Genomic DNA, 25,257 nt, shown 5'->3' with positions numbered 1-25,257 from the left:
AGTAGTATTTTACTGGGTGACTTCCACTTTTACTTGAGTAACTTTAAGGTGTCTATACTTTTACTCAAGTATGACAACTGGGTACTTTTTCCACCACTGAAAGAAGGTGATAACAATCTGTCCATTCTACTACCTGAGGCTGCAGGTTTGTTTAGATTTCGTTTGTAGTTTAAGGTTGGGGTTAGGAATGTGGTTTAAGGTTGGGGTAAAGTTAAGGGTTGTGGGCTCTCATAAACTGACTCACAGAGGCCCACATGAAAAAAATACTACAGTTTACTATAGAATACAACAGTACTTACTATAGAATTATATAATAAACTGCAGTATACTGTAGAAAACAATATTACACACTGTAGTATCCCTCGATCATGTGTAATACTTACTATAAAATGTTGTAGTATACTGTAGAATACTATAGCAAATACTACAGCATTTTCGTCAAAAAAAACCCACTGTAGTAAATTCTACAGTAAAGACTACAGTAATGTCCGCAAAAACACTACAGTCCGCAAAAACACAACACTTTTTAAAACTATAGTAAACACTACAGTATTTAATTAGCATTTACCCTGCACATTCCCCTCACCCATTTTGCAATTTGTGCCACCCATAAGTAAGAAAACTACATGCCAAGTATAGACCACATATTGTGTTCCCTACAGGTTATAGAAAAGAGCAGAAGCTCTGAACTATCTGTTCAGACACAAGTCCTACCTACCTACCTACCTACCTACCTACCTACCTACCTACCTACCTACCTACCTACCTAGTTAACTGTAAATAGTACAGTATACTACCGTATACTACAGTAAATATTACAGTAAATACTACAGTATTCACTGTAGTGTTTTTACAGACTTGAGTGAATACTACAGTAATGTCTGCAAAAACACTACAGTGAATACTATAGTACATATACCATAACAACTGTAGTATATTTTTTATATGGGGGTATAGGGGCTTTTTTCACACATACATTCAAACATTACAAACCCATGAGTCACATAAGCCTGTTTTTCTCTCGTCTGATGTTTTTTCTCTGTTTTAATGTGGCCTCCCTACTGGTCCAAGTGAGGGAGTTACAGTACAATACACATGATACAGTCTACACTGAGTGTACAAAACATTAGGAAGACCTGCTCTTTCCATGACATAGACTGACCAGGTGAATCCAGGTGAAAGCTATGATTCCCCTTATTGATGTCACTTGTTAAATTCACTTCAATCAGTGTAGGTGAAGGGAAGGAGATGAAAGCCTTGAGACAATTCAGACATGGATTGCGTACGTGTGCCATTCAGAGGGTGAATGGGCAAGACAAAATATTTAAGTGGTTTGAACTGGGTATAGTAGTAGATGCCAGGCACACCGGTTTGAGTGTGTCAAGAACTGCAATGTTGCTGGGTTTATCACACTCAACATTTTCCTGTCTGTATCAAGAATGGTCCGCCACACAAAGGACATCCAGCCAACTTGACACAACTGTGGAAGCATTGTAGTCAACATGGGCCAGCATCCTTGTGGAACGCTTTCAGTACCTTTCAATACCTTGTAGAGTCCATGCCCAGAAGAATCGAGGATGTTGTTCTGAGGGCAAAACGGTGTGCAACTCAATATTAGGACGGTGTTCCTAATGTTTTGTACACTCAGTATACATGAGATTGTGACTAGGGTTTTGCTGGTGCTGTGAAAACGTGTACATAGAGTAATGTAATGGTAAAACAACCAAATGGACTTCAACTCAAGCTTTTAACTTCTCAAATACTGTATATGTTGTCATCTGTAGGAACTGAATAAGATTACTGTACTCATTCGACCTCTGCTGAAGGGCTTATGACTTTTAGGTGACTGCTGTGGTCCATCTATATTCCCAGACGCTGTTGCAATGCTGTCCTCTTACTCCTTTTCTACAACGGCCCCCATATGTCTCAGGGGCTTAAAGAGGATGACAGATGGATGTGTGTTTAAGGTGGAGGAAAGAGAGAGAGAGAGAGAGAGAGAGAGAGAGAGAGAGAGAGAGAGAGAGAGAGAGAGAGAGAGAGAGAGAGAGAGAGAGAGAGAGAGAGAGAGAGAGAGAGAGACAGAGAGAGAGAGAGAGAGAGAGAGAGAGAGAGAGAGAGAGAGAGAGAGAGAGAAGGAGTCGACCAATGAAGGTACATCTGCAACGGACACGGTGTGTCTTTTCACTTTGACATGATGAGTTCATTGTGACGTATCATCAAACTAACCCGAGTTTATTGGTCGCGTACACAGTTTAGCAGATGGTATAGCGGGTGCAGCGAAATGCTTGTGTTACTAGCTCCTGTGCAGTAGAATGTCAAACAAGCACACGAATAATCAAAAGACTTCAAACAAGAAATCAATAAATGTCCAAAACCCCAAATAACTCTGTATCAGTCATCCAAATGCAATCAATCATGGGAGGTGAATGATGTTGGATGTGTGTAGACCTGGGTCGTGTTCAGTAGGGCACACCATAGCAAAACAAAAAGGAGCATTTCTTATTGTTCAAGTTCAGATGGTACCTCCCTGTCACAAAATGTTTCAAAACATTTTCTTCCAACTGAACATACCCCTGGATAGGAATTGACTGAAAAGTCATTAAGAGTACTTGGAGGAACCATGTCTAGCCAACAGCATACCTAGTTCCTAAGAGGATGACTGTGTTGTGTCTCTAAGTGATGATTTCACCAGCTTTCCACCTGGAGGCAGGCAGATTGAACAGCTGTCTATCAATTAAACAGCAATCATGCAAAACAAATATTAGCCAGTCTGGTTCAACATGGCTCTGGCTAAGTTGGTGATTTATTTCGCTGTGTTCAAGATGACTAAATTCATACCCTACTATTATCCCCAAAATAACCACCCTGCTAAAAGCCTTTCTGGCATGGTTTCATCAAATACACTCAATAGTCAATATGGAAAACTTTTGTCCATTTCCATTTTACATGTAGACTATAATGTATCCACCTTTCATGTATCCTACTCATTACCAATGGCGTCAAAGTGCTACCAACACATATTACACACAGAACATCCCCTGGAGAGTGTTGTGGTGCGTGGTAATGATACCGCTCAAGACCCCGCCTCATCACTTCTTAATTAAGGGAGGAAGTGGAGCTGCCTGCATCGACTCACCCGAACACGTCACCATGCACACAGGCACATTTCAAGACTCAATCGAATCTAATACAGACCCCATCCGGGGGAGCTGTGGGCTCTGTAAACGTCCTGGTGTAATGTCACGGATAGAGATACACTGAGAGCCGGACGGTTTGCAGAAACACTCATAAGTATGGTGGAAGCCAGAGGGCAGGCAGCTGACAAGGTGACAAAGAAGTGCTAATGACACAAGTGACCACAGGGAGTTCTATTTTCGGGAACTCTTCAAAAAGTCCTGTTGTTGATGCATAAGTTGCCACAGGGAGGTGTCCTCATTTTTGCATATCAACATGGTTTTCAATGGGAAAAACACAAACGGCCAGACAGATTTGAGATCAGTGATACTGAGCTGTCTGTCTTCTGTTGTTGAAGCAGAAACAGTTAGAGGCAAGAGATTGAGGGAAAAACAACAGTCTGGAGAGAATATTAGGTTCAGGGGGTGTTTGAGGATAATGTGGAAGATCTCCAGACCAAAAGAGTTTGATGTCAGTAAACATTCAGGTAACAGATAAATGACTTAAGTGTGGTAAGTATTCAAAACCGGGGAAAGAACCAAGGCATTTTTTCAAGGCCACGTTAGGCCACTGAGCCTATAGGCCTAATCCCAGCCTACAGGCATTTGGATCAACTTACCATATACTCAAACAAACTGGCCAAGAGAGGTAACTCACAGGGCACAGATGTTAATGCGACGTCTATTCCACGTTGGTTCAACGTAATTTCGTTGAAATGGCATGGAAACAACATTGATTCAACCAGTACGTGCCCAGTGGGAATTGACTTGACCCGAACCCTACACCTTGATATTGCGGGGAAAATGCAGCTGAAAAGGCCACCTATGCTATAAACACTCATATACATTCCCTTTGTAAAACCTTATGATGTGATGACCTTGTCTCAACTGCAGTCGCACACTAAAAACAAAACATGAGGGAGAAATGTTCTCCCTCACTCCAATTGAGACATCAACAACAGCAAGGAGGTGTCACTTGCCACAAGATGGAGGGCCAGAATGAGCCTTCCTGGATGAGGGTGAAAGATTGGAGGGTGACAGGCAGTCTGGTAAAGCTCCTTGATAGATGAAAGGACGAGTCTGGCTCTTTGCTCTGATGTGATTCAGTCTGACAGGCTTGAGTTGCAGGCAATGTTGTCCTGTCCCGGGAATGATCGCTTCTGCCCCTAGCCCGCTGCTCTGCCTCGTGAGTGAGACAGTCTGACTGTGACTGGTCTTCTCCTGCTCTGAAAATTGAGAAATGCATTTTGAATCATGTAAATACAGTACTAGGTATCACATACATACACACAATACAGAAACGTACTTAAAGGAAAATACCACTCAAAAACTATTGGTATTTGTTTCATTAGTCCTCTGTTGATACAATCCCACCATGTTTCGCATGTCAATAGTCAAGATTCAACATATTGAACTTTCAAAATACAGAAAGTGTCACAGTACGATGATCATGTTGATGATGATACTGTGACACTTTATGTATGTTGAAAGTTCTACATCTTGAAAACTTGATTGCTGACATGAAAAACATTTTAGGACCATATACCAAAAGATCGTTTTTGAGTGGTATTTTCCTTTAACTTCTGTTTGGAAGAAGGAGGCTCTGCTCAAGGCCATTGGAGTTTTCAATTTGATGTATTTTCTCCAATCTCTTATGGGCTGAGCTACTAAGAGGAAAGTTACATTTCCCATTTATCAGTCTGACATTATTTTCCGATAAGTGTCAGTATCAGTTTCACTAAACGCCTCTCAGTTTGAGTCAACACTTAATCGGATAACAGGGTGACATCCAGACGGGTCACCACCAGACGGGTCACATATTATTTCTGATTTAGGGATTGAGGGTTTCAAATAAAAATATATATTTTTTGTCTCTGGGCGAAATCATTCTGATTCACTGTTACATATTTCTACAATAAATTCTACAAATCCAAGACGTCAGTTTGTCTCTCCTTCTGACTTTTATTTCCTTTTCAAAGTCAATGGAGGGAAACTTTGATTGATAAATAAAGTACAGCCAATCCTGGGGAGTTTAGTGTCTGTCTTCATCTCTTCTTTTAGAATTGTTTAATCGTACATCCCCAAAAATTGTGTGGGACGGCTCAGATCTTATCAGAAGCCAGGAGAGTTGCAATTCAAAATCATTACGATGCACGATCTCATTGCTCTGTGGTTTCCAAGTCTCACTCGGACTTCTGTTCTGTTTGAGAGACTTTAAAGGACGGGACCCCAAAGAGAGTGCTACTGGTTGCAAATTACGACTCGGAAGGCAGACCTGGGATCCCATGCATTGCACACTAATGAAAGACCTGTTTCGTTGCTACAAAGCAATACAGATGCCATAACGAGTTGCTGTGTAGAAGTTTCGACTCAGCAACACGATGTGCCATGACATCGCAGAGTCGTCTAATGCCTATCAACGCTGAGAGCTTGTTGAATTTAACACTTTTCAGTGGTCGTATCATCCTCACTTGCAGCTGTTAAATTAACACTTTTCATAGTAACCCTGTAGTTCTCTCTACAGAGTTACATTTAAAGCTTGGAATCAAATGATCTGTCCCCAGTGGAAGCTCTTCTCACTTTCTGTAAATCCAGAACAATCACATACCCCTTTAGCATTCTGTAGCATTGGTCTTTGAGGACACTTATCAGCCACCAATGTCACACCTTGTCCCAGCACCTCATTTTCTCCTAACACGGTCCGACTCTGGAGATCCATAGCCTCCGGTTGAATTATGTCCCTCAATCTGCATTGTGCAGCCTGTTGGAGCCAGAGATCAGATGATTCATCGGGTAGGGAATGGTCCACATGGCATAGAGCTGTCAAAAACACATCTCTGTTAGGTTGGACCCCGTGTATGATGAGGAGCTCAGAGGGATACGGTGATCCATCATGACACCCCATCCCCTCCCTTCACCCCTCGATCCATCACCCCCCCCCCCCCGGGTACAAGGGAAGGATCGCTCATACCTCTCAGAACTGGGGGTTCCCATCACTCATTCTGCACTCTCCACCACCTCTACACACCTCCCTCTCTCACCCCTTTCTCTTTATCCCCTTCATCCCCCCATCCCTCTTTTCCTCCCGCCGGTTACCAATGGGGCTCTCACTCACTCCTCTCAGAATCTCAGTTCAGGGGGTTGTCATTATGCCTTCTGCATGGCCTTCAACCACCTCTACACACCTCCCTCTCTCATACTTTTCTCTTCCTCCTCAGGCACTCTGATCACCATCACTTGTGTATGACACATAATCGTTCAGCTTCTGCAAGAGTCTTCAACTTTTTGACATTGATTTTTCCCGGCTTTGAGATGACCAGCTTGTGTGGCCCATTCGTCATTCTATTGTATTTTTTTCTCACATTTTTACTTCTGATTGAGGTGAAACAATTTATTCGGATAATCAAATGGGTTTGAGTAAAAATGCATCAAACGTTTGATAAAAGGAGAAAGAAAAGGATGATGAAACTAGAAGACATCAGCCCCTCAAAAACAAGTAAACACTGAACTCTTACAACACCATCAACTCAATCAGATCAGGGTTAGGATTGCAAAATGTATGTTTTCCCCGAAACCCTGGATGGAAGATTCCTGTATTCTTTTGGTAAACTTCCAAACAGGATTTCTGGAAAACCTGGGAATCTTGGGAAAGTTACCAGAATTTTGCAACCCTAATCAGGATACAATATGCCTAGCAGAAAAACAAGTCAAACAAATCCCAAACACTTATTAGGGAAACTAAGACAAAGACAACTTCCACTTCCTTTGTTTTAAAGCTCACCTCAACACAAATTGCATTTAGCCGCCCTTTAACATTGAAATTGACATGGCTTGTATACAAATGAGATATTTGCTCCTCCAGGGGCATTGAGAAAGGTTAGTGGCTCCACAATGCTGAATGGGAGATGAGGTCCCACATCCACAGGCTACTAATGAGCCTCAACAGCTAAAGAACAAAATATGTTTGATTAGTAAGAGCAAATGAAAGCTCCCTATCTGGGATTTGCCGTTCAAATCGTGACTTCACCAACACAAAGGACTAACTGGAAGGGGATATTTCCTGTTGATCAGTACATCCAATGTTGAAACTGCAGAGGGTGCTTTTAATTGTAGCATTGATTAAATGGAGAAAAGGACTCAGAAAAGAACAAGGTTTGGTCAAATTACTGCAATATTGTTCTGTGCGGGATTCCTCACTATGATGATGTGGGCATTCTTTACTTGAGGACATTGTGTTGGAAGAGAGTACAGTTCCTTAACCAATCTAAGCATGGCAACTAATGCAACTACTGCCGACGAGGCACATTTTTTCTTCTTCCGTGGTCGCCAATCAAAATATGACAAGTACGTCTACAGACGTCGTGTCTAACAATAAGAATGAAGTGCAATTTTGAAACGACATGACAAAACACAAGAATCCCACAAACCAAACGAAATCGCAACGGTGTGCTGTCCCTCATTTTGCCTACTCAAAATGATGACTTTCGACTGTAATCCCTTATTGTTTGTGTTTTGCTGTGCGTTGAGGGGACGGAGGGCCACGGAGTCACATGTATGACTTCTCTTTAAAGTTCGCCAGACCTTACTGTGGGCAAAGTGTTTCAATTGTTAGAATAAAGAACACGTGGAAGAAATTAAGAAAGAGGATAGGGGTTGAAGAGGGTGTAGTAGTCACAGGTACCTTAAAAAAAAGGTAGAGGTGTGTATCAGAAAACCAGTCAGTATCTGGTGTGACCACCATTTGCCTCATGCAGCACGACACATCTCCTCAAATCAAATCCAATTTTATTGGTCACGTACACATATTTAGCAGACGTTATTGCGGGTGTAGCGAAATGCTTGCGTTCCTAGCTCCAACAGTGCAGTAGTATCTAACCGTGCAGTAGTATCTAAAAAAAAATCACAACCATACAAACAAATCTAAAAGTAAAATAATTGAATTAAGAAATATATAAATATTAGATCGAGCAATGTCAGTGGCATTGACTAAAATAGTGTCATTGACTAAAATAGTGTCATTGACTAACATAGTGTTAATCAGGGTGTTGTTTGTATCCTGTGGAACGTTGTCCCGCTCCTCTTCAATGGCTGTGTAAAGTTACTGGATATTTGCAGGACCTGGAACAAGCTGTCATACACGTTGATCCAGAGCATCCCAAACATGCTCAATGGGTAACATGTCTGGTGAGTATGCAGGCCTTGGAAGAACTGGGACATTTTCATGGGGGCCGTGCATTATCATGCCGAAACATGAGGTGATGGACGTCGGATAAATGGCACGACAGTGGGCCTCAGGATCTGCAAGTGTGTTCGTTGTCTGTAGCTTATGCCTTCTCATACCATAACCCCACCGCCACCATGGGGCTCTCTGTTCACCATGTTAACATCAGAAAACCACTCGCCCACATGTTATCTGGATTTATCCATGAAGAGCACACTTCTCCAGCGTGTCAGTGGCCATCGAAGGTGAGTATTTGCCCACTGAAGTTGGTTACGATGCTGAACTGCAGTCAGGTCAAAATCCTGGTGAAGACAATGAGTACGCAGATGAGTTACCCTGAGACGTTTCTGACAGTTTGTGCAGAAATTCTTCGGTTGTGCAAACCCACAGTTTCATCAGCTGTCCGGGTGGCTCCCCTGCAAACGATCCTGCAGGTGAAGAAGCCTTGTGTGGAGGTCCTGGGCTGGCGTGGTTACACATGGTCTGCGGTTGTGAGGCTGGTTGGACGTGCGGCCAAATTCTCTAAAGCAATGTTGGAGGCAGGTTATGGTAGATTGCACATTTTAGAGGGGCCTTTTCTTGTCCCTGACACAAGGTGCACTTGTGTAACGATCATGCTGTTTCTTGATATGCCACACCTATAAGGTGGATGGATTACCTTGGCATGGCAAAGGAGAAATGCTCACTAACAGGGATGTAAACACATTTTTGAGAGATATATGCTTTTTGTGCGTATGGAACACTTTTATTTAAGCTCATGAAACATGGGACCAACACATTACATGTTGCATTTATATTTTTGTTCAGTATAATTTACCACATGGTGATGTCACAATGGAAGGCCAAAACTCCTTCCCACCAAAACAGTTTATGACCGCACTGTGCCTTTAAATTAATGATTTTTTCATACCACAAACTAGGTGCTGCACATACTCAGAGAGGCTGAAGAATAAGAAAGGTACTGCGTGAAATGAAAGCCATGACCCAAGTCACGTAGCAGTGTCACAGTGATGAGTGCTGTGGTAGTCACAACAGCAGCCCATTGTAAACAAGGTCAAAACCTGCCTAGGTGGCTGAAAAGGACAACAACCGTAACCTTGTGTTCAGTGGTGAAAGGCACAGAAACTACGACCACCGGTTTTCTTCCTCTGCATGACTTCACGTTTGGGAGACGACAGTTGAAAATGATTGAAGATTGAAAGTGTCCTTTCTTTTTCACAGGCGAGGGTATGCAATAAAACAAGTTCTATAAAAGAAACGATGAAGACATTTTTCATTATGTATTATATGAAAGTATAAAATGTAGTGAACACAATACGTTTAGTGTGCATCCATCTTCCCACTCCCTTCCATTGCTCTGTCAGACCGACCCTTCAGCCTAAGCTCTACGACAAACTCCACACGCTCTCCTTCATCACCTACAATCTATTGCCAGACCCCCACGTCTTTCTTCCCAAATAAATATTGAGAAGAGGAGAGAGACCCTATCCCTTACCACCTATTTAGTCTGAAATACATTTAAATGGTTTAATTATTTATCTGCATTAACTGCTAAATTATACATAATAGGTGTGGGGGTCAAAGATCACTGTGCGCCCAGCTCCCACTGATTAATGCATGTTTTATGTTTTATTTCCTGGAAGTGCTTAGAGAGGGAGTGTGTGTGTGTGTGTGTGTGTGTGTGTGTGTGTGTGTGTGTGTGTGTGTGTGTGTGTGTGTGTGTGTGTGTGTGTGTGTGTGTGTGTGTGTGTGTGTGTGTGTGTGTGTGTGTGTGTGTGTGTGTGTGTGTGTGTGTGTGTGAAAGAGAGAGTGAGAGAGAGAGTGTGAGAGAGAGAGAGAGAGAGAGCACAAGAGAGAGAGATGGGGACAGGGAGAGTGAGAGTGAGTGAGAGAGAGAGAGTGAGAGAGAGAGAGAGAGAGAGAGAGAGAGAGAGAGAGAGAGAGAGAGAGAGAGAGAGAGAGAGAGAGAGAGAGAGAGAGAGAGAGAGAGAGAGAGAGAGAGAGAGAGAGAGAGAGAGAGAGAGAGAGAGAGAGGACAGGGAGAGTGAGAGAGAGTGAGAGAGTGGTGGAGATCGGCAAGAGAGTGAGAGAACGAGAGAGAGAGAACAGAATGATAATTACCGTTTAGTATGCAAACATCTCCTCTACCTCTCTGGCATATAAATGTCTGAGGGCTGAGATGTGGGATTGTGCGCATACTGCTTGCATTTCAAGAGTGTGGCGAGACTATCAGAGGTGGATGATGACAGTGGGATGTGTAAAAACCTTGGCTGTGACAACCTTGGCTGAAAGAGGTTTTGAATAGGATTTATTTTTTACAATTCTGTATGTTTGTGTAGACATCTTCAACAAAAGATCCAGACAGATCATTTAAATTAAATCTGACAGTGATATGACCCCAAATTTTTTTATTTTTATTTTATTTTACTGTTATTTTACCAGGTAAGTTGACTGAGAACACATTCTCATTTGCAGCAACAACCTGGGGAATAGTTACAGGGGAGAGGAGGGGGATGAATGAGCCAATTGTAAACTGGGGATTATTAGGTGACCATGATGGTTTGAGGGCCAGATTGGGAATTTAGCCAGGACACCGGGGTTAACACCCCTACTCTTACGATAAGTGCCATGGGATCTTTAATGACCTCAGAGAGTCAGGACACCCGTTTAACGTCCCATCCAAAAGACGGCACCCTACACAGGGCAGTGTCCCCAATCACTGCCCTGGGATATTTTTTTTAGACCAGAGAAAAGAGTGCCTCCTACTGGCCCTCCAACACCACTTCCAGCAGCATCTGGTCTCCCATCCAGGGACTGACCAGGACCAACCCTGCTTAGCTTCAGAAGCAAGCCAGCAGTGGTATGCAGGGTGGTATGCTGCTGACTTAGTGGTGTTGGAGGGCCAGTAGGAGGCACTCTTTCCTCTGGTCTAAAAATGATAGTGATTGTATGCATCACAGGCGGCTAGTGGTAACTAAATTGGGGAGGACGGCCTAATAGTAGTGGCTGGAACAGCATAGATGGAATAGTATTGAACTTATCAAACACATGGTTTCCATGTGTTTGATACCATTCCATTCACTCGTTTTCAGCCATTATTATGAGCTGTCCTCCACTCAACAGCCTCCTGTGGTGTGCATGTTCATTGCATTTATCCAGTAGCCCTGCATGTTCAACTCAAGGCTCTATGTATTGACACAATGTACATTTATTCAACATTGGCATGGCATGAAATACAAATAAAGGTCATCATTGAGAAGAGCAACAGAGGAAGACAGTGGTTATGGGGCAGGGAGAAGGTATCATTCAATCTGCATGACTTGATGACAAAATGTCATCTTATTTTTGGAATATCTCTAAAATATTGATTATGGATGCGTCCCAAATAGCACCATATCCCGTATGGGCTCTTGTCAAAAGTAGTGCACTACATAGGGAATAGGGAACCATTTGGGATGCTGAGATGTCTTTATTCATAGCCTAATTATCAATACTGCTCTGCTGGCTAATAGGTTAATAATTACATTAGGAGGGATTGAAATCCTGTCATGGGGCATGCTTGCTCATCAATGGGAAGTATTTAGTTCCATTATGAAATGTATGTGTCTCACACATACTTTATGTACAGAAATGTTATTTTATGTACAGCAACTTACAGCTATGCTAAGTAATGCGTACTCCCTTGATAGTTTGCATGCTTGTTTGCATCTTACGTTTGCTTGTGGTATGTGGCTATGTTACCACCGCATAAAACGTTCAACTGGGAGCATGCTACAGAACTGATTAACACTTATTAGCGATTGTCTGCCATCTACTGGACATGACAGAAAATCCCTGTTTGAATTTCTGAAGCGCTATGCTTTCTCGATTCCTTACTTCCTCCCTCCGTCCTATCCCTCCTTCTGTACATAAGAGGGCGCCCACTTACAAGAATGACCACAAGATGTCGCCCAAGTTTGTTATATTAATGTAATTGGTCAATTGCGAAGACTTGCTTGTAGCTGTGTGTAGGCCAAAAACAGTGACGACTATAAAGACAACGATGATGATGCATAAATAATAATAATACTTTCCAATTATAGTCCAAAAGTCCAACTTGACCATTGATAAGAGAAACTGTTTGTACAAGAAAATATATAGATCTTGAACTGTATAACATTCACATCCATCTATTCTAACTAAACAAAAATAACCTGAAACTTAAAAAAAAAATCCGTCCACTATTTGAAGGGAAAAGGTAGGCTTAGGTCCACACATTTCTTAGTAACGTATTTCAACATGCAGTATATGATTTACACGTTATTCAACGGTGACACCGGTAATGTTTTTTATATTAGCGTCATCATTACTATGAATAGTTGAACGTGACTTGAATGGGTTCACTGGGAACGACAAAAGCCCATTTCTTGAAGTGGCCACTGGAGGACAGCACAATTCCGGTGTTGTATCTAAATGTCTCGCACTGTATCACGCCCTGTAGCCTATCAGAGAAATGGCAGAAGACTTTTCAACACCCAGTTCGAATCTCTAGAATAGAAGAAACAACCGATCTGAAACGTGATAATTGTCTACATGAAATACACCTAGGCCTATATGGGCCTAAAAGCTGCATATCAGTAAGCCTAGCAGATGAAGTGTTTCCATAAGAGGTGACTTTATTTCATCATTACAAGTAGTATACAATTGAATCATTTAAAATGCATGTACTTTTTTGGTAATCAAATGGTTGTATATAGCCGAATGTAAATATTGTTCAAAGCTAGCCTAGATATAGGCAACACACAATTGCAATGGGTCTGGTTCTGAACAGCTAATTTAGGCCTGCTGTATATGAAGCAACGGTCGTGAATAATTACATTTCACAATGGTTATTTAGCTCAATAGCATATTGATAATTTATTATGCATAGTTTCTTAATTAAAGTACACTAGCTTTTGAGATAAACATGTCAGTTTTAGCATTTTGATTGTCAATCTACCCAATACTTTTTAATCTAAAATGTGTAGGCTATGGCTAATGTATTATAAGAAAATACATGATCATATAATATTATATGACATGGGATTAGATCACATGAAATGTAATACGAACATATTATAATTGTATATAATAAACGAGGCCTATAAAATAATACAATATCACGTTCGTTTATATTATATATTCTTTGAATGCAAAGTTATTCAACAAATAAAGTTGATTTGACAGTTATTTCGCAGAAGGCCAATTGCTTATGATGATTGTCTGATAAATAGCATTTGGCCGTATTTTGACATTAAAATTTCTAGCGAGTAATAATCATAAACCCAGGCTACTGGCAACAGCAATATCAGTTTGTATTATTTCCTAAAACAAAGGTGTATCTGCAGTCAGAAAAACAGAGCACAATGGCATGAAAAGCATTCTTTCATTTGAACAAAATATCAAACTTGGTAAAAAAAATAAAAAATGAAATTGGTAGCCTAACTATCATAAAGCGAATGAATAACGGTACTGTCTCCTTGCATCTTGAACTCTTTTCCTGTGGAAAGGATGACCAGGGTTAGCCGCTGAAGCATTTGCAATGCTTATCTTTTTAGTACAGAGAAATATGCAAGACACCATAAAGCAAGGTAGCGATTCATTCGAGAATGAATTCTGTAAATTATTGCCCAGAATTTTTTGTTTGTTTATTCGACTAATTTATGGGATAGACATTAAATGTTAGTGTTTTGAGATTCCACAAATAACCGAATAAACCAATGTTTTTCAACTGTCTTTGCAACTTCATCCGATAGCCCAAATCACCGATCAATGCCCACAACGATCATTGGATTTTACAAGTGCTGTGCGCTGGCGTGCTCTGCGTGCTCTGCGTGCTCCTGTTCTGACTGCATTGGGACAAGGTGCAGGTTGACCTTTCGTTGCCTAATTGTTATTGTGTAGCTGACTCCACCCCATTTACATTCAATTGTACGAAACCACAAGTTATCTTAGATTGGGATGCAAGAGACAAATGTATATTGAGGTCATATCCTTGAACGTTTCTATTCATGTGGGCTGTCTTTGTCCTGGTGGTCATGAACGCATCCAGCCAGCTGTTTCATTCCACCACACACCTACAAGTCTCACAACCAAAAAAGCAAATGTATTATTCCAGTTTGTTGTCTTTTTGCAAAATAGTAAAGCTATCGAAAATGAAAGCAATTCGACCATGGCCTCAAAATTAAATAGAAAGTGTCGGAGCATTCGTTTGGAAATGATCTGGGGGCTTTTCAGCTAACGTTAGTGAAGGAAGAAGTGTGTGTGTGTGTGTGTGTGTGTGTGTGTGTGTGTGTGTGTGTGTGTGTGTGTGTGTGTGTGTGTGTGTGTTGCACCCTAGCCCACCATATTCAATAATACGAGCTGCAGGCCGTCAGTGCATTTATCATCCTATTACTGCAACAAATCCAGGTCCAGTACATGAAGGGTAAAATGAATTACCAACGTTAAGCCGTCAATAAAGTCATTTCTGTAAATGGTGTCTCAGAAGACTCGCCGCATTATTCAACCGGCTTTATCAGCACCTTGGAAATTACGCGCGGTCCTCTTGAGCGCATAATATTGCCCTGCTTACTTTGATTAAGCGCCTTGCCAGGGAATAGTGTCAGTGCTTTTGACCGGCTTTTATTCACTCTACTGTGATGAACGCCAAGCTGATCAGGCGGAATGAAGAGTAATTAAAAGCTATAAATTATATTTTGCGGCCCCTCTCAAGGCGTCTCTTTGTGGGCAAGATAAGAGCCGGAGTCCTCATTTACCGCCTGAAAAGGGACTACATCTCCACAATGGGTACTTGGCTAAATAGCATATTGATAGTGTCCCAATTATAATTTAATTAACTACCCACACTAACGCTATAGCTTTTGGGATAAAGATTTCAATACTAGCATGTTGAATGTGAATCAGTCCTATAGTTTTGAGCAGAATACATTATTTCGTGACTAATTACTCTTATTTATGTGTCATTTTCTATTGTACCTCTAACCATGGACAAAAGTTGTCACACAACAAAGAATCTCGAGCGTCTACCTTGTTGCAAAAAAATATGAGGTTCTCAATGAACAAACATAAAAGGCCTATGTCTCCAATGTGTGTTTGTTTCGTTTTGTTTTGTTTGCTGCTATATCTATATTTCAATCTGGGATTGTAATGTTGGATTTGTAGTGATTTTTAATTAGACTCTCTACCCGCACCCAACTGCACCTGTGGTGTAGCCTATAGACGATAGTGACACAGATATAGGCCTATAGAAATGCAAATTGCATGCCTGTTTAAACTTAATACAATTAGAATGAACATAAACAATTTTCAATTTTACGATACAGGCCACCTTGGAATGGGTTGATGAATGATTAGCTTGATTTGAGATATTTTACATCACCACGTCACCATTAGGCCTAATACTTCTTATTGTATGTCTGATACAAACGCTCAAACAGACCACCTCCGTCACCTCCTACCACCTCCATCAACTAAACCTAACTTAACTTGTCCCCCTGTTTCTTTTTAGCAATGTAAATATAGCCCATACCTACAAGCACGTAACCGGTCAGTCAGGCTATGCACAGGTGAGGATGATTACAAGCGTTTATCAAGTGATTTATCCATTTGGAAAGCAGATATTACGCATGCGTAATTGTACAAATATCATAGATGAGAGTCATTTAAGATATGGGTTGCCAATTTGACACACCTATTATTTTAGATATAAAACAGGAAAAACATAAACTAGAGTGGGAAAAATGTCCTACTGCATGTCAATTGTATAGGCTACGGTTCCTTCCAAATGTGGAGGAAGAGGACTTTTAAGAAAAGCATACACATATCACCTTTCGGTGGTAAGAGAGTGGATGGCAATCAAGTCGATAGACAAATTAACGGGAACCATTGGTGACCTAATTGTATAGGTAGCCTATAATATTTCTGTACAAGGCCAATGTCACTACCATGTTTTCCTCTATCGGTGATGAGCACAGTCATTTGGTATGGAAGAAAAGCGCACCGCTGAGACCCCTTGTTTTGTGCCTAAAAGCCATCAATTATTTATTTGCTGAGATTCGTAAAATTCGATTGGACGTCGTCACTTCTGACAGCGCGGATCTTCACAAGTGATTGGTCTATTGCACGTGTGTTGGCACTCACGTGCTTCCGGTTGGTGTGAAAAAAAGTGTGTGAGAGGGATAACGGGTTTTAGGAGAGTTTAGAAAGATCGCGCCGACATACATTAGAGAAAGCTAGCGACGACGCTGCAGCGCGCGATGTGTAGTCATTCGTGGTAGCGCAGGGTTATTGTGACACTTGGATCGCTTTAGTAGGCAACATGTCGACAGTGTAGAACATTGTCACATTTATCAAAAGTATTTTATATAGGGTTCCTTCATAATATAGTCAGATATCTTTTTTTGTTTGCTATTATTCGGATACGGCATTGAGCAACAAGTGGAGTTTGGCGTGGAGAGTTTGCGCTCCAGCCAAAAGTGTTCCAGGTATGGAAGAGCGAATTGATCAAAACAGCCGTGATTCGACTGAGGGAGAGAGCGTGTCCCTCTCCCCGAATCTACCATCTCCTCCAATTTTGCCCCACCAGGCAGCACAGCAAGTACATAGAACCACAAACTTTTTTATTGACAATATTCTGCGGCCAGACTTCGGCTGCAAGAAGGAGCTTGGGAGTCGGGAGCGGGCGCAGACCTCCGGCAGAGAAAACGTCAACCCCTTGGTAATCAGGCCATCTCACGCGAGCAGCCTTTGCCAGGATTCCAACTGCAGTAGTGACAGTACTTCTTCTTCGTCGTCCTCGCCGTCTTCGAAAAAGAGCTCGACAACACAAGGTGAAGGGAATGGGACTACCACAACGAGATATGGAGACACCGCGTCAATAGTGGTTGTGAATGCCAGTAATGGAGGATCTCCACCCGCTAAAGAATCTACGCCGATGTTATGGCCTGCGTGGGTTTACTGCACGAGATATTCGGATCGACCATCATCTGGTATGGCGCTAGTTTCCGAATAATTTTACCCCTGCATGTCTGAAATGTGAAAGTCTGTTATTTTGGTTATGTTTGGAGTAGGCCTAGCCTGTAGGTCAATTTGAACATCGTAAACATCTCTCTCTCTCTCTCTCTGTCTGTCACTCCCCCCCCCCCCCCCCCCCCCTCTCTCTCTTTCTCTCTCGCGTCGCTCCCTTGTAAATGTATTCAATTCGTGAGCGTTATGCACGATAGGCTAAATGAAGAAACATACCTTGAAAAAGCTAATGATAACAGCCAAAACAACAAATGATGATAGGCCTGGATTATCATAGTAGACAAACACAAACAAACACACACACATTTGCCACTTTGTTTTGGTGAGAGCATTTCAAACAAAACGATTAATTAGACCTGGCAGAGCATGTTAGGAAGACCAACTGGACTGCAATTTGATTCTCCTCCCCAATTTGTATTATTCTCCTCAAAACAAAACAATGCCGAAAACTGGTCCTCCATGTTATCACATTGTTTATGTAAAACTCATTGAAAAGTTTTGCGTGGACAAGACAAACTTGAAAGGAGTGGACACCGAAACGTCCACTTTAACTGTCGTCATTTTGTTTGACTATCTTGTTTTACTTCACACCATATGCCTATACTGACTGTTAACTGTTAGCAAGCCTTCGCTGAAGGCCGTCTCCAAATCACCCAAACTGCAAAATATGCACGAAATAAAAAAACAAAAATAGATTCATCAAATAGTTTAGTCTATATTATCTACATAAACCAACAATTATGTCCCTTCGATTAGGCTACAATAGCTGACTTTCTTTTCACCTGACGAGCATATTGACGGGTCTATGGTGTAAATCAGGGGTTGTATAGACTGCCTTGTCAATATGGTTGGGGGTTTATAGTCCACAGTCTTTCTGAACTTGACATGAGATTCAGAATTCAGAAAATATCTATTGATTGACTAAAGTGATTGATTGACTAATTAAGCTATAAGATTTAGGCCTAGGCTATATGAATTGGGGGAAAAAACACTAGGCCTATTGGTTTCGATATCTTTCGGGAATGATATCTGGTAAAACAATGTAGGCTTACGAAAATGGAATGAACCGACAGACTATATAATTGTTTTAGCTAATCAAATAGCCTAGGTTATATTTTCGGAAAGTAGGCCCTGGCCTAGCCTGTGTATGTGCTTGCTATTGTAGGCCTACTACTGTTATTGTATTCAGAAAGTAGCCTATATCTGCAGGTAAACGTGACCCCCTGTCGTTACATGTTAAACCATGTTGGCCCATGTTGTTCCAAATGACAAAATAAAGATGACGTAGGGCTACCGGTCCATAACGCGGATGAAAATGTCCAATACAACTATCCCGCCAATTAAAAAGTATAAGGCTATATAGCCTAGCCTTTGTGTTTATGAGAACAGTAGAAGCATATAGTTGAGTTTCACACAATACAGTATCAAACTGATTTAAACCGTATCCTACAATGCACTGACTGCATTGGGATCCGCAGCTTGTTTTGGCAATATACGACCTAATTGTGTTTTTTAGCTTAGAGAAATCGTTTTTTCCCCCTGAAATGACAGTCTACATTTTGTTGTGTTGTCTGGGAGAAGTCAATCGAATAGATGAATAGTAGGCCTATATAGCTGTTAGGTAACACGTTTGCAGAAAGTGTGCATAAAAGATAAATGATTAATTAGCCTATATCCATGTATCTTCTTTATCGCAATATTAGCACCGTGTATATGCTACGTTAGGATCCTCTCAGATGTAATTATGTGCACGCGACATGGCTGTGGATAGAATAGCCAAGTATCTCAATACCAACTTGCAAAACAGTAGCCTTTTACGTTCCAGTGCAATGGCGTTTTAGACAGACCTATTGCAATGTAGGTCTAAGCATAGACTAGTGAAATAGTAAATAACCAAATATGTTGCCTTAGTTTGTTTACTTTGACATTTTATGGCACCGAGTCTTTATTACACACATTGATGGAATGAGCTCGTTAACTGACGGAAGAATTGTGGCTGAGCTGGGGCATAGGGCTACTTGTGCTAAGGAGGACTAACACCATACTGTGTGTTGTCGTGCTTGCACCGGTCTGCAGGGTAGGCCTACAGACAAAAAGGCATGCAAATCAACAATAGTCTGTTAGTAAGTATAGGCATGTCGTTTGATATTATATTGGTATTATTGGTATTACCCTATCTGTTTTAGGAAACTATGAAATTCGTAGGCCACATATAGCCTAGGCCAAAACATATGCGTAAAATAGGCACGAAATCGAGGATAACAGTCTTTCACACCGCTAGGCCTACATTTTATTGTTTTGACGTTGCTTATATGTTTTTGGTTCTGTATTATGTAATTGGAAGATGTGTGTTACTGCATTTCTTAAATTATGAATATTCAAATGAATACATTATGTCAATACAACTGTTCATCATTTAGCCTTGTTTGAAACTTGCGCCTGTGTTAAAATGGTCGCACTGACTGGAAACACACTGCAAACACACATTTAGCCATGAACAATAATTATTACATTGAAATGCTCCATTGTTTTAGTCATGTGTAAATTAATGTTTGTTGGGCCTAGGACTAACTGATATTTACGTGTTCGTTTCACTGTTGTTTCTACATCAGGCCCAAGGACACGGAAATTGAAAAAGAAGAAAAATGAGAAAGAAGACAAGCGACCCAGAACCGCGTTTACAGCTGAACAACTGCAGAGACTTAAGTCCGAGTTTCAGGCAAATCGCTACATAACAGAACAACGGAGACAGTCACTGGCCACAGAACTGAATCTCAATGAATCCCAAATAAAAATTTGGTTTCAGAATAAGAGGGCAAAAATCAAAAAGGGGAATGGCTACAAGAACGGCCTGGCTCTCCAACTCATGGCCCAAGGACTGTACAACCATTCCACAACCACGGTCCAAGAGGAGAAGGATGATAGCGAGTAATTTCCCCCCTCGTGCAGGGTAAAATAGACGCTGAACTGAAGCAGAGTGCTTGAACTCTTTTGTGAACTGAAAACGAAAGAGGTAAATATGATTTGACTGGGACAGATGCTATTTAAAACCGATTTCTGTTTATGATACAGTATATGGACATAATTATATCAAATACGAACATTATTAAAGTTTATATATAGCCAAAACAATATGACGTTGTATATATTTAATTTCAGGTAAGGTTATGTCTGTATCAATCCCTACTTGCTCTAGATTGAAACTTTTCTTTTTCTTATGATGTTGTTGGCCATTGTTTTAGTATAAGTGTCTGACATAGATTTTTTTTTGTGTGATTTCTGTCGCCCCTCTCCCCAATCTCTCACAATTCTACAGACTGCGTTTCTGAACCGACGTGCCAAGCCAAAGATTTTAATATGTTCAGAGAATATGTAGTCTGAAATAAATAAAAAATGTAGAATGTGCTACAGCTTCATTCCTCATTGAAATGCTATACACAAAGCGTAGTTTGTGAATCGATTTTAACTATTAGCTTTCAAGGCCCAGGACTAACACTATGTCGTTTAAATAAAGCCCGAAGAGACAATGACCAAATATGGGGTAATTTGTTGAGCTTTCGGGACAAATATACAACTTCAGTGACATAATTATTTATTGTAATGCAAAACAAACCTACCTTTTTACATTTTGCTCTGACATTTAATACATATTTTTCATCAACGAAGCAGTGATAGACTGCGCGTACCTTTTTAGTGAGTTAATTCAGATAATGTCGACATGCATATATTTCCCACGAGCTATGCCATTTGCTATACAAACATTGCTTGTTAATAGGACAGAAGGCTCAGGCGTGCCCCTCTGTGTAGCCTAGCCTACCTTAAAGCCTACACACTCACGGAAGCTATGTAACCTACAGGCAGGTCTATATCCGTCAAGGTCACAGTGGAGGGAAGTTATTTTTTATTATTCGTTTATTGGGGGGGGGGGGGCAGTAGTAGTAGTATTACGATTAGTAGGTCTATTATTATTGTTTTTTCTTCAATAATATTATATTACTATGAGTACAAACATTATCTCGGCCTTTATCATTGGGATACACTCTATGTCTACATTAAGGCTAATAGTATAAGACATTACATTAAGCAAACCAGACGGCACAATCTTCCTTTTTTTCTTTAATTTACGGATAGCCAGGGCCACACTCCAACACGTTTACAAACGAAACATTTTTTTAGTGAGTTCCACAGATCAGAGGCAGTAGGGATGACCAGGGATGCTCCCTTGATAAGTGAGTGAATTTGACAATTTTCCTGTCCTGCTAAGCATTGAAAATGTAACGAGTACTTTTGGGTGTCAATGAAAATGTACATTATTTTATTTAGGAATGTTGTGAAGTAAATGTAAAATTAGTCAAAAATATGAATAGTAAATTAAAGTACACAGATACAAAAAAAAATACTTGAGTAGTACTTTAAAGTATTTTTACTTAAGTACTTTACACCACTGGTATATGGTGGCTGTTGTCTTCTCCAAGAAACTGCGTGGCTCAATTCAGAACGTCATCATCTCTGTGCAGGCTATCTTGTGCTTTAAATAGCACTTTCAGTCTCCTCATGAAATATATAAGGATAATAAAGTCGACACGCTAAGGGTTTTTTAACTTGACTACATGGCTACAAAAGTATTAAAAGCTTTTAGAGATAAACATACATGCAACAGAAGATTAAGTTCCACTGAAGTGAATAGTGAACACGTTGCAAGAATTCACCATATGAGTTAAAATGCTTAAGAAAAAAATCTAAAGCTATATGCAACGGATGAGCAGACGGACACACACACACACACACACACACACACACACACACACACACACACACACACACACACACACACACACACACACACACACACACACACACACACACACACACTGTATTACATGATTGCATTGAATAGGATACTATCTCATAACTTGGCCTTGTGGTAAAGCAATATTATTATGGCAACCAGCAAGATGACGTTCCAGCCAAAACAACATCAATTCTGCTCTTGTTAAGTCATCGTCCCCTCCCTTACACACACACACACACACACACACACACACACACACACACACACACACACACACACACACACACACACACACACACACACACACACACACACACACACACACACACACACACACACACACACACACACACACACACACACACACACACACACACACACTGTATTGTATAGAATACTGTCTCATAACTTGGCCTTATGTTATGTGTATTTATTAATTTCCTGTTTCTGGGATACTTTCTCGAACAAGAGTTAGGTTGTCCTTTTGTCTAGCTCCCTGCCACCGTCACCGGACATCTTAACACATGGTAGCTATTTTTCCAGAATGGATCTCATTTCACTTATTAAACTATTCTCGGCATTTACAAGATTCGATTAAACACGCAGGTGGTATGGAGGAACGCCAAAAGAGGCAGAAGATCTAAGAACGGGACATTTTATTGGTCAGAGGAAAATCAGATCTTTAATTATAGAGCATATTTATGGAATAAAAAAATTAAAAATCTCAAAGCCCATGGGCAAGCCATAGGTCAGACCGGGCAGTCAAAACAAGTCATTTCTATTTATAGCACAACCGATAGGCTACATTAGGCCTACCAGACGTTCATTTCAATTCGAAGAAAGCGATACTTGTTATTTTATTTGTTAACTTCCTATGTTAAAATGTTGAAATTTTAACTCTGTGTAATGATTATCAAATAGGTTACTGCGTTAATCAGACATACGCCAAACAAAAACATTGTGTTAACTTTCCCAGGTTAGCACTAAAGGACACACATTCACAAAAGTAGATATTAGTAGATATTTTGCAAAAAAATGTAATAGAACAGGTAAGAAAAAGGTTTACTAATTATCTTGTACAGTCCAATTCAAGACCGGAGTATGATATGGCTAAAGTAGATTTGGCACTTTATTTGACCTAACCTTTATTTAGACAGGGTCCCATTGAGACCAAGGTCTTTTTTCGAGGGAACCCAAGACCAAGCAATTACACAATCATAGCAGGAGCGTAGGAAACACACAAAGGTAAATATAAAAAATACAATCATAAAAAAACAGCCAGATTGCTCAGTGAAAAGGTCCCCTACCAACAATCTGAATTACCAAGCCTCGGCTGTTCTGAAATTGAGGCGCGAAGAAACTAAACGCCACGAGCTTCTGAAACGATAGTTGTAGTACGAACAATGCCTAAATCATCTTGCAACTTTCGTTGAAATAGAGTCTAGGCCAGCCTACTTTATCGACAGAAGAAGTAGGCCTAGTAGCTAAACCCACATAACACACTTTTATATAGCCTTCGTTTGAACTTGTTCACATATTAGGGTTACCTAATAGGCTACGCAATACGACTGCTCTGGATGAATGTCTACTTCTATCGAACATTAGGGTATTGTTTTAGTTCTCCAAAATACCTTCAACGTAGTTATCAATTGGTGAACACTATGCTTTGCAGGTGTGTATAGGATTTAGGTGCTTTCCTGCGTAGGCTTGCAGCATTATCTTCTTTGAAATATTCCCTGTGCGACAAAATACGCCAGGATATTGCAATTCACTGCAAATATGTAGCCTAGCCTATAGCCTACATTGCCTTGATCTTTATACCCCATGAAAATGGTTAATTAATGAAATACATTTCCCAAATTTAAATGTACCTTCAACAACAAGTCTACACTGGGACCTATATTGTCTAGATAACTCACAGTTTCTCAAAATAAGCGTAGGCATATGCTATTAAATATGGAAAACCACATATTTTTGCATTACCCCAAAACAACATTATCTTACTTCTTGACAACGGACGTGGTTCGTAGCATAGTGCAGGTAAGAGAAAAACAATGACAAAGTTTAAATTAATATAATACGACATGGATCATTTGTTCGTAATTTCCTTTCCGTTCAAGATTAAACGCTTCTACCTTTTTGAGGGCTATTTTTTTTTAAATGGATACATAAGTCCCTATTTATAAAAAAATACTTTTACTTTTTGATACTTGCTTACTCAATCAATTATTAAGGATGACTGCGTATGGCAGCAAGCCTGGCACAAGCGCAACACATTAGAAATGGTAAACTATGAACAATTGACAAAAACGAACCTTGAATGTCTGGATATGAATGCCTTTTTCATACCAATTGATCTTGTATAGGCCTACAGCCTATTGATTACTGGGCGTACTTCTGAAAGTGCAATTGCTTTCATTCATTTGATCATGAATTCATAATACAGATTGTCCAACTTAATTTGGCTCCGTCCAACACACACAATAAAGCCTATTCAATTGAAATACATGGTCATGTACCTAGTTTATTTCGTTGGTCCTAATATAAGCCTATCTGTTTGTTGCGTAACCAGAAATGAGTTCGGATTTAATTAACGGTTGCCCACTTCTCTGGAGAGGACAGCAGCCCAACCATTTAACCGCCCCTGGGCTTCTCGTCGGTTTTGTTTTTAATTATTTCCAATGTTGTTCGAACTGCTCTGGGTTTCGACGTTCAATTAACTCCCCGAGTTTTAATAAACACACACGTACACCACTCATGCATAATTTATTTGAATAACTTCTGTTAACATTGGACTTAAATTATGGGTGGAGTAGCCTGGCAGTCAATGAAAAATGTGCAGCATTAATTCATTTCAGAGTTTTTAAGGACATTTCCAGCCACCATAAGCTTATTAATGTAGTCTAGTTAATGTAGACATTTCAATTCAATGCATTATGGCATCTTAATAAGACATCTATAGGTAGAGAGACACAATTCATACGGCACCTATACGCATAATACATTGTTATCCAGCTCAGTGGTTG

The 25,257-nt window shown here is 40.5% G+C and overlaps 1 protein-coding gene across 1 annotated transcript; it reads left to right on the top strand.

The window, feature by feature from the left end:
- Positions 1-16,599: 16,599 nt before the first annotated feature.
- LOC129859639 (homeobox protein engrailed-1-B-like) lies at positions 16,600-20,844 on the top strand. Its single transcript, XM_055929676.1, has 2 exons — positions 16,600-17,402; positions 20,052-20,844. Exons 1-2 carry the CDS (start codon positions 16,901-16,903, stop codon positions 20,369-20,371), a joined length of 822 nt encoding a protein of 273 aa, XP_055785651.1. The 5' UTR covers positions 16,600-16,900; the 3' UTR covers positions 20,372-20,844.
- The last annotated feature ends 4,413 nt before the right edge of the window (positions 20,845-25,257 follow it).

Source organism: Salvelinus fontinalis, chromosome 7 (genome assembly GCF_029448725.1).
Source record: "Salvelinus fontinalis isolate EN_2023a chromosome 7, ASM2944872v1, whole genome shotgun sequence".
In the NCBI taxonomy this organism is placed as follows: Eukaryota; Metazoa; Chordata; class Actinopteri; order Salmoniformes; family Salmonidae; genus Salvelinus; species Salvelinus fontinalis.
This window is presented reverse-complemented; position numbering and strand designations above follow the sequence as displayed.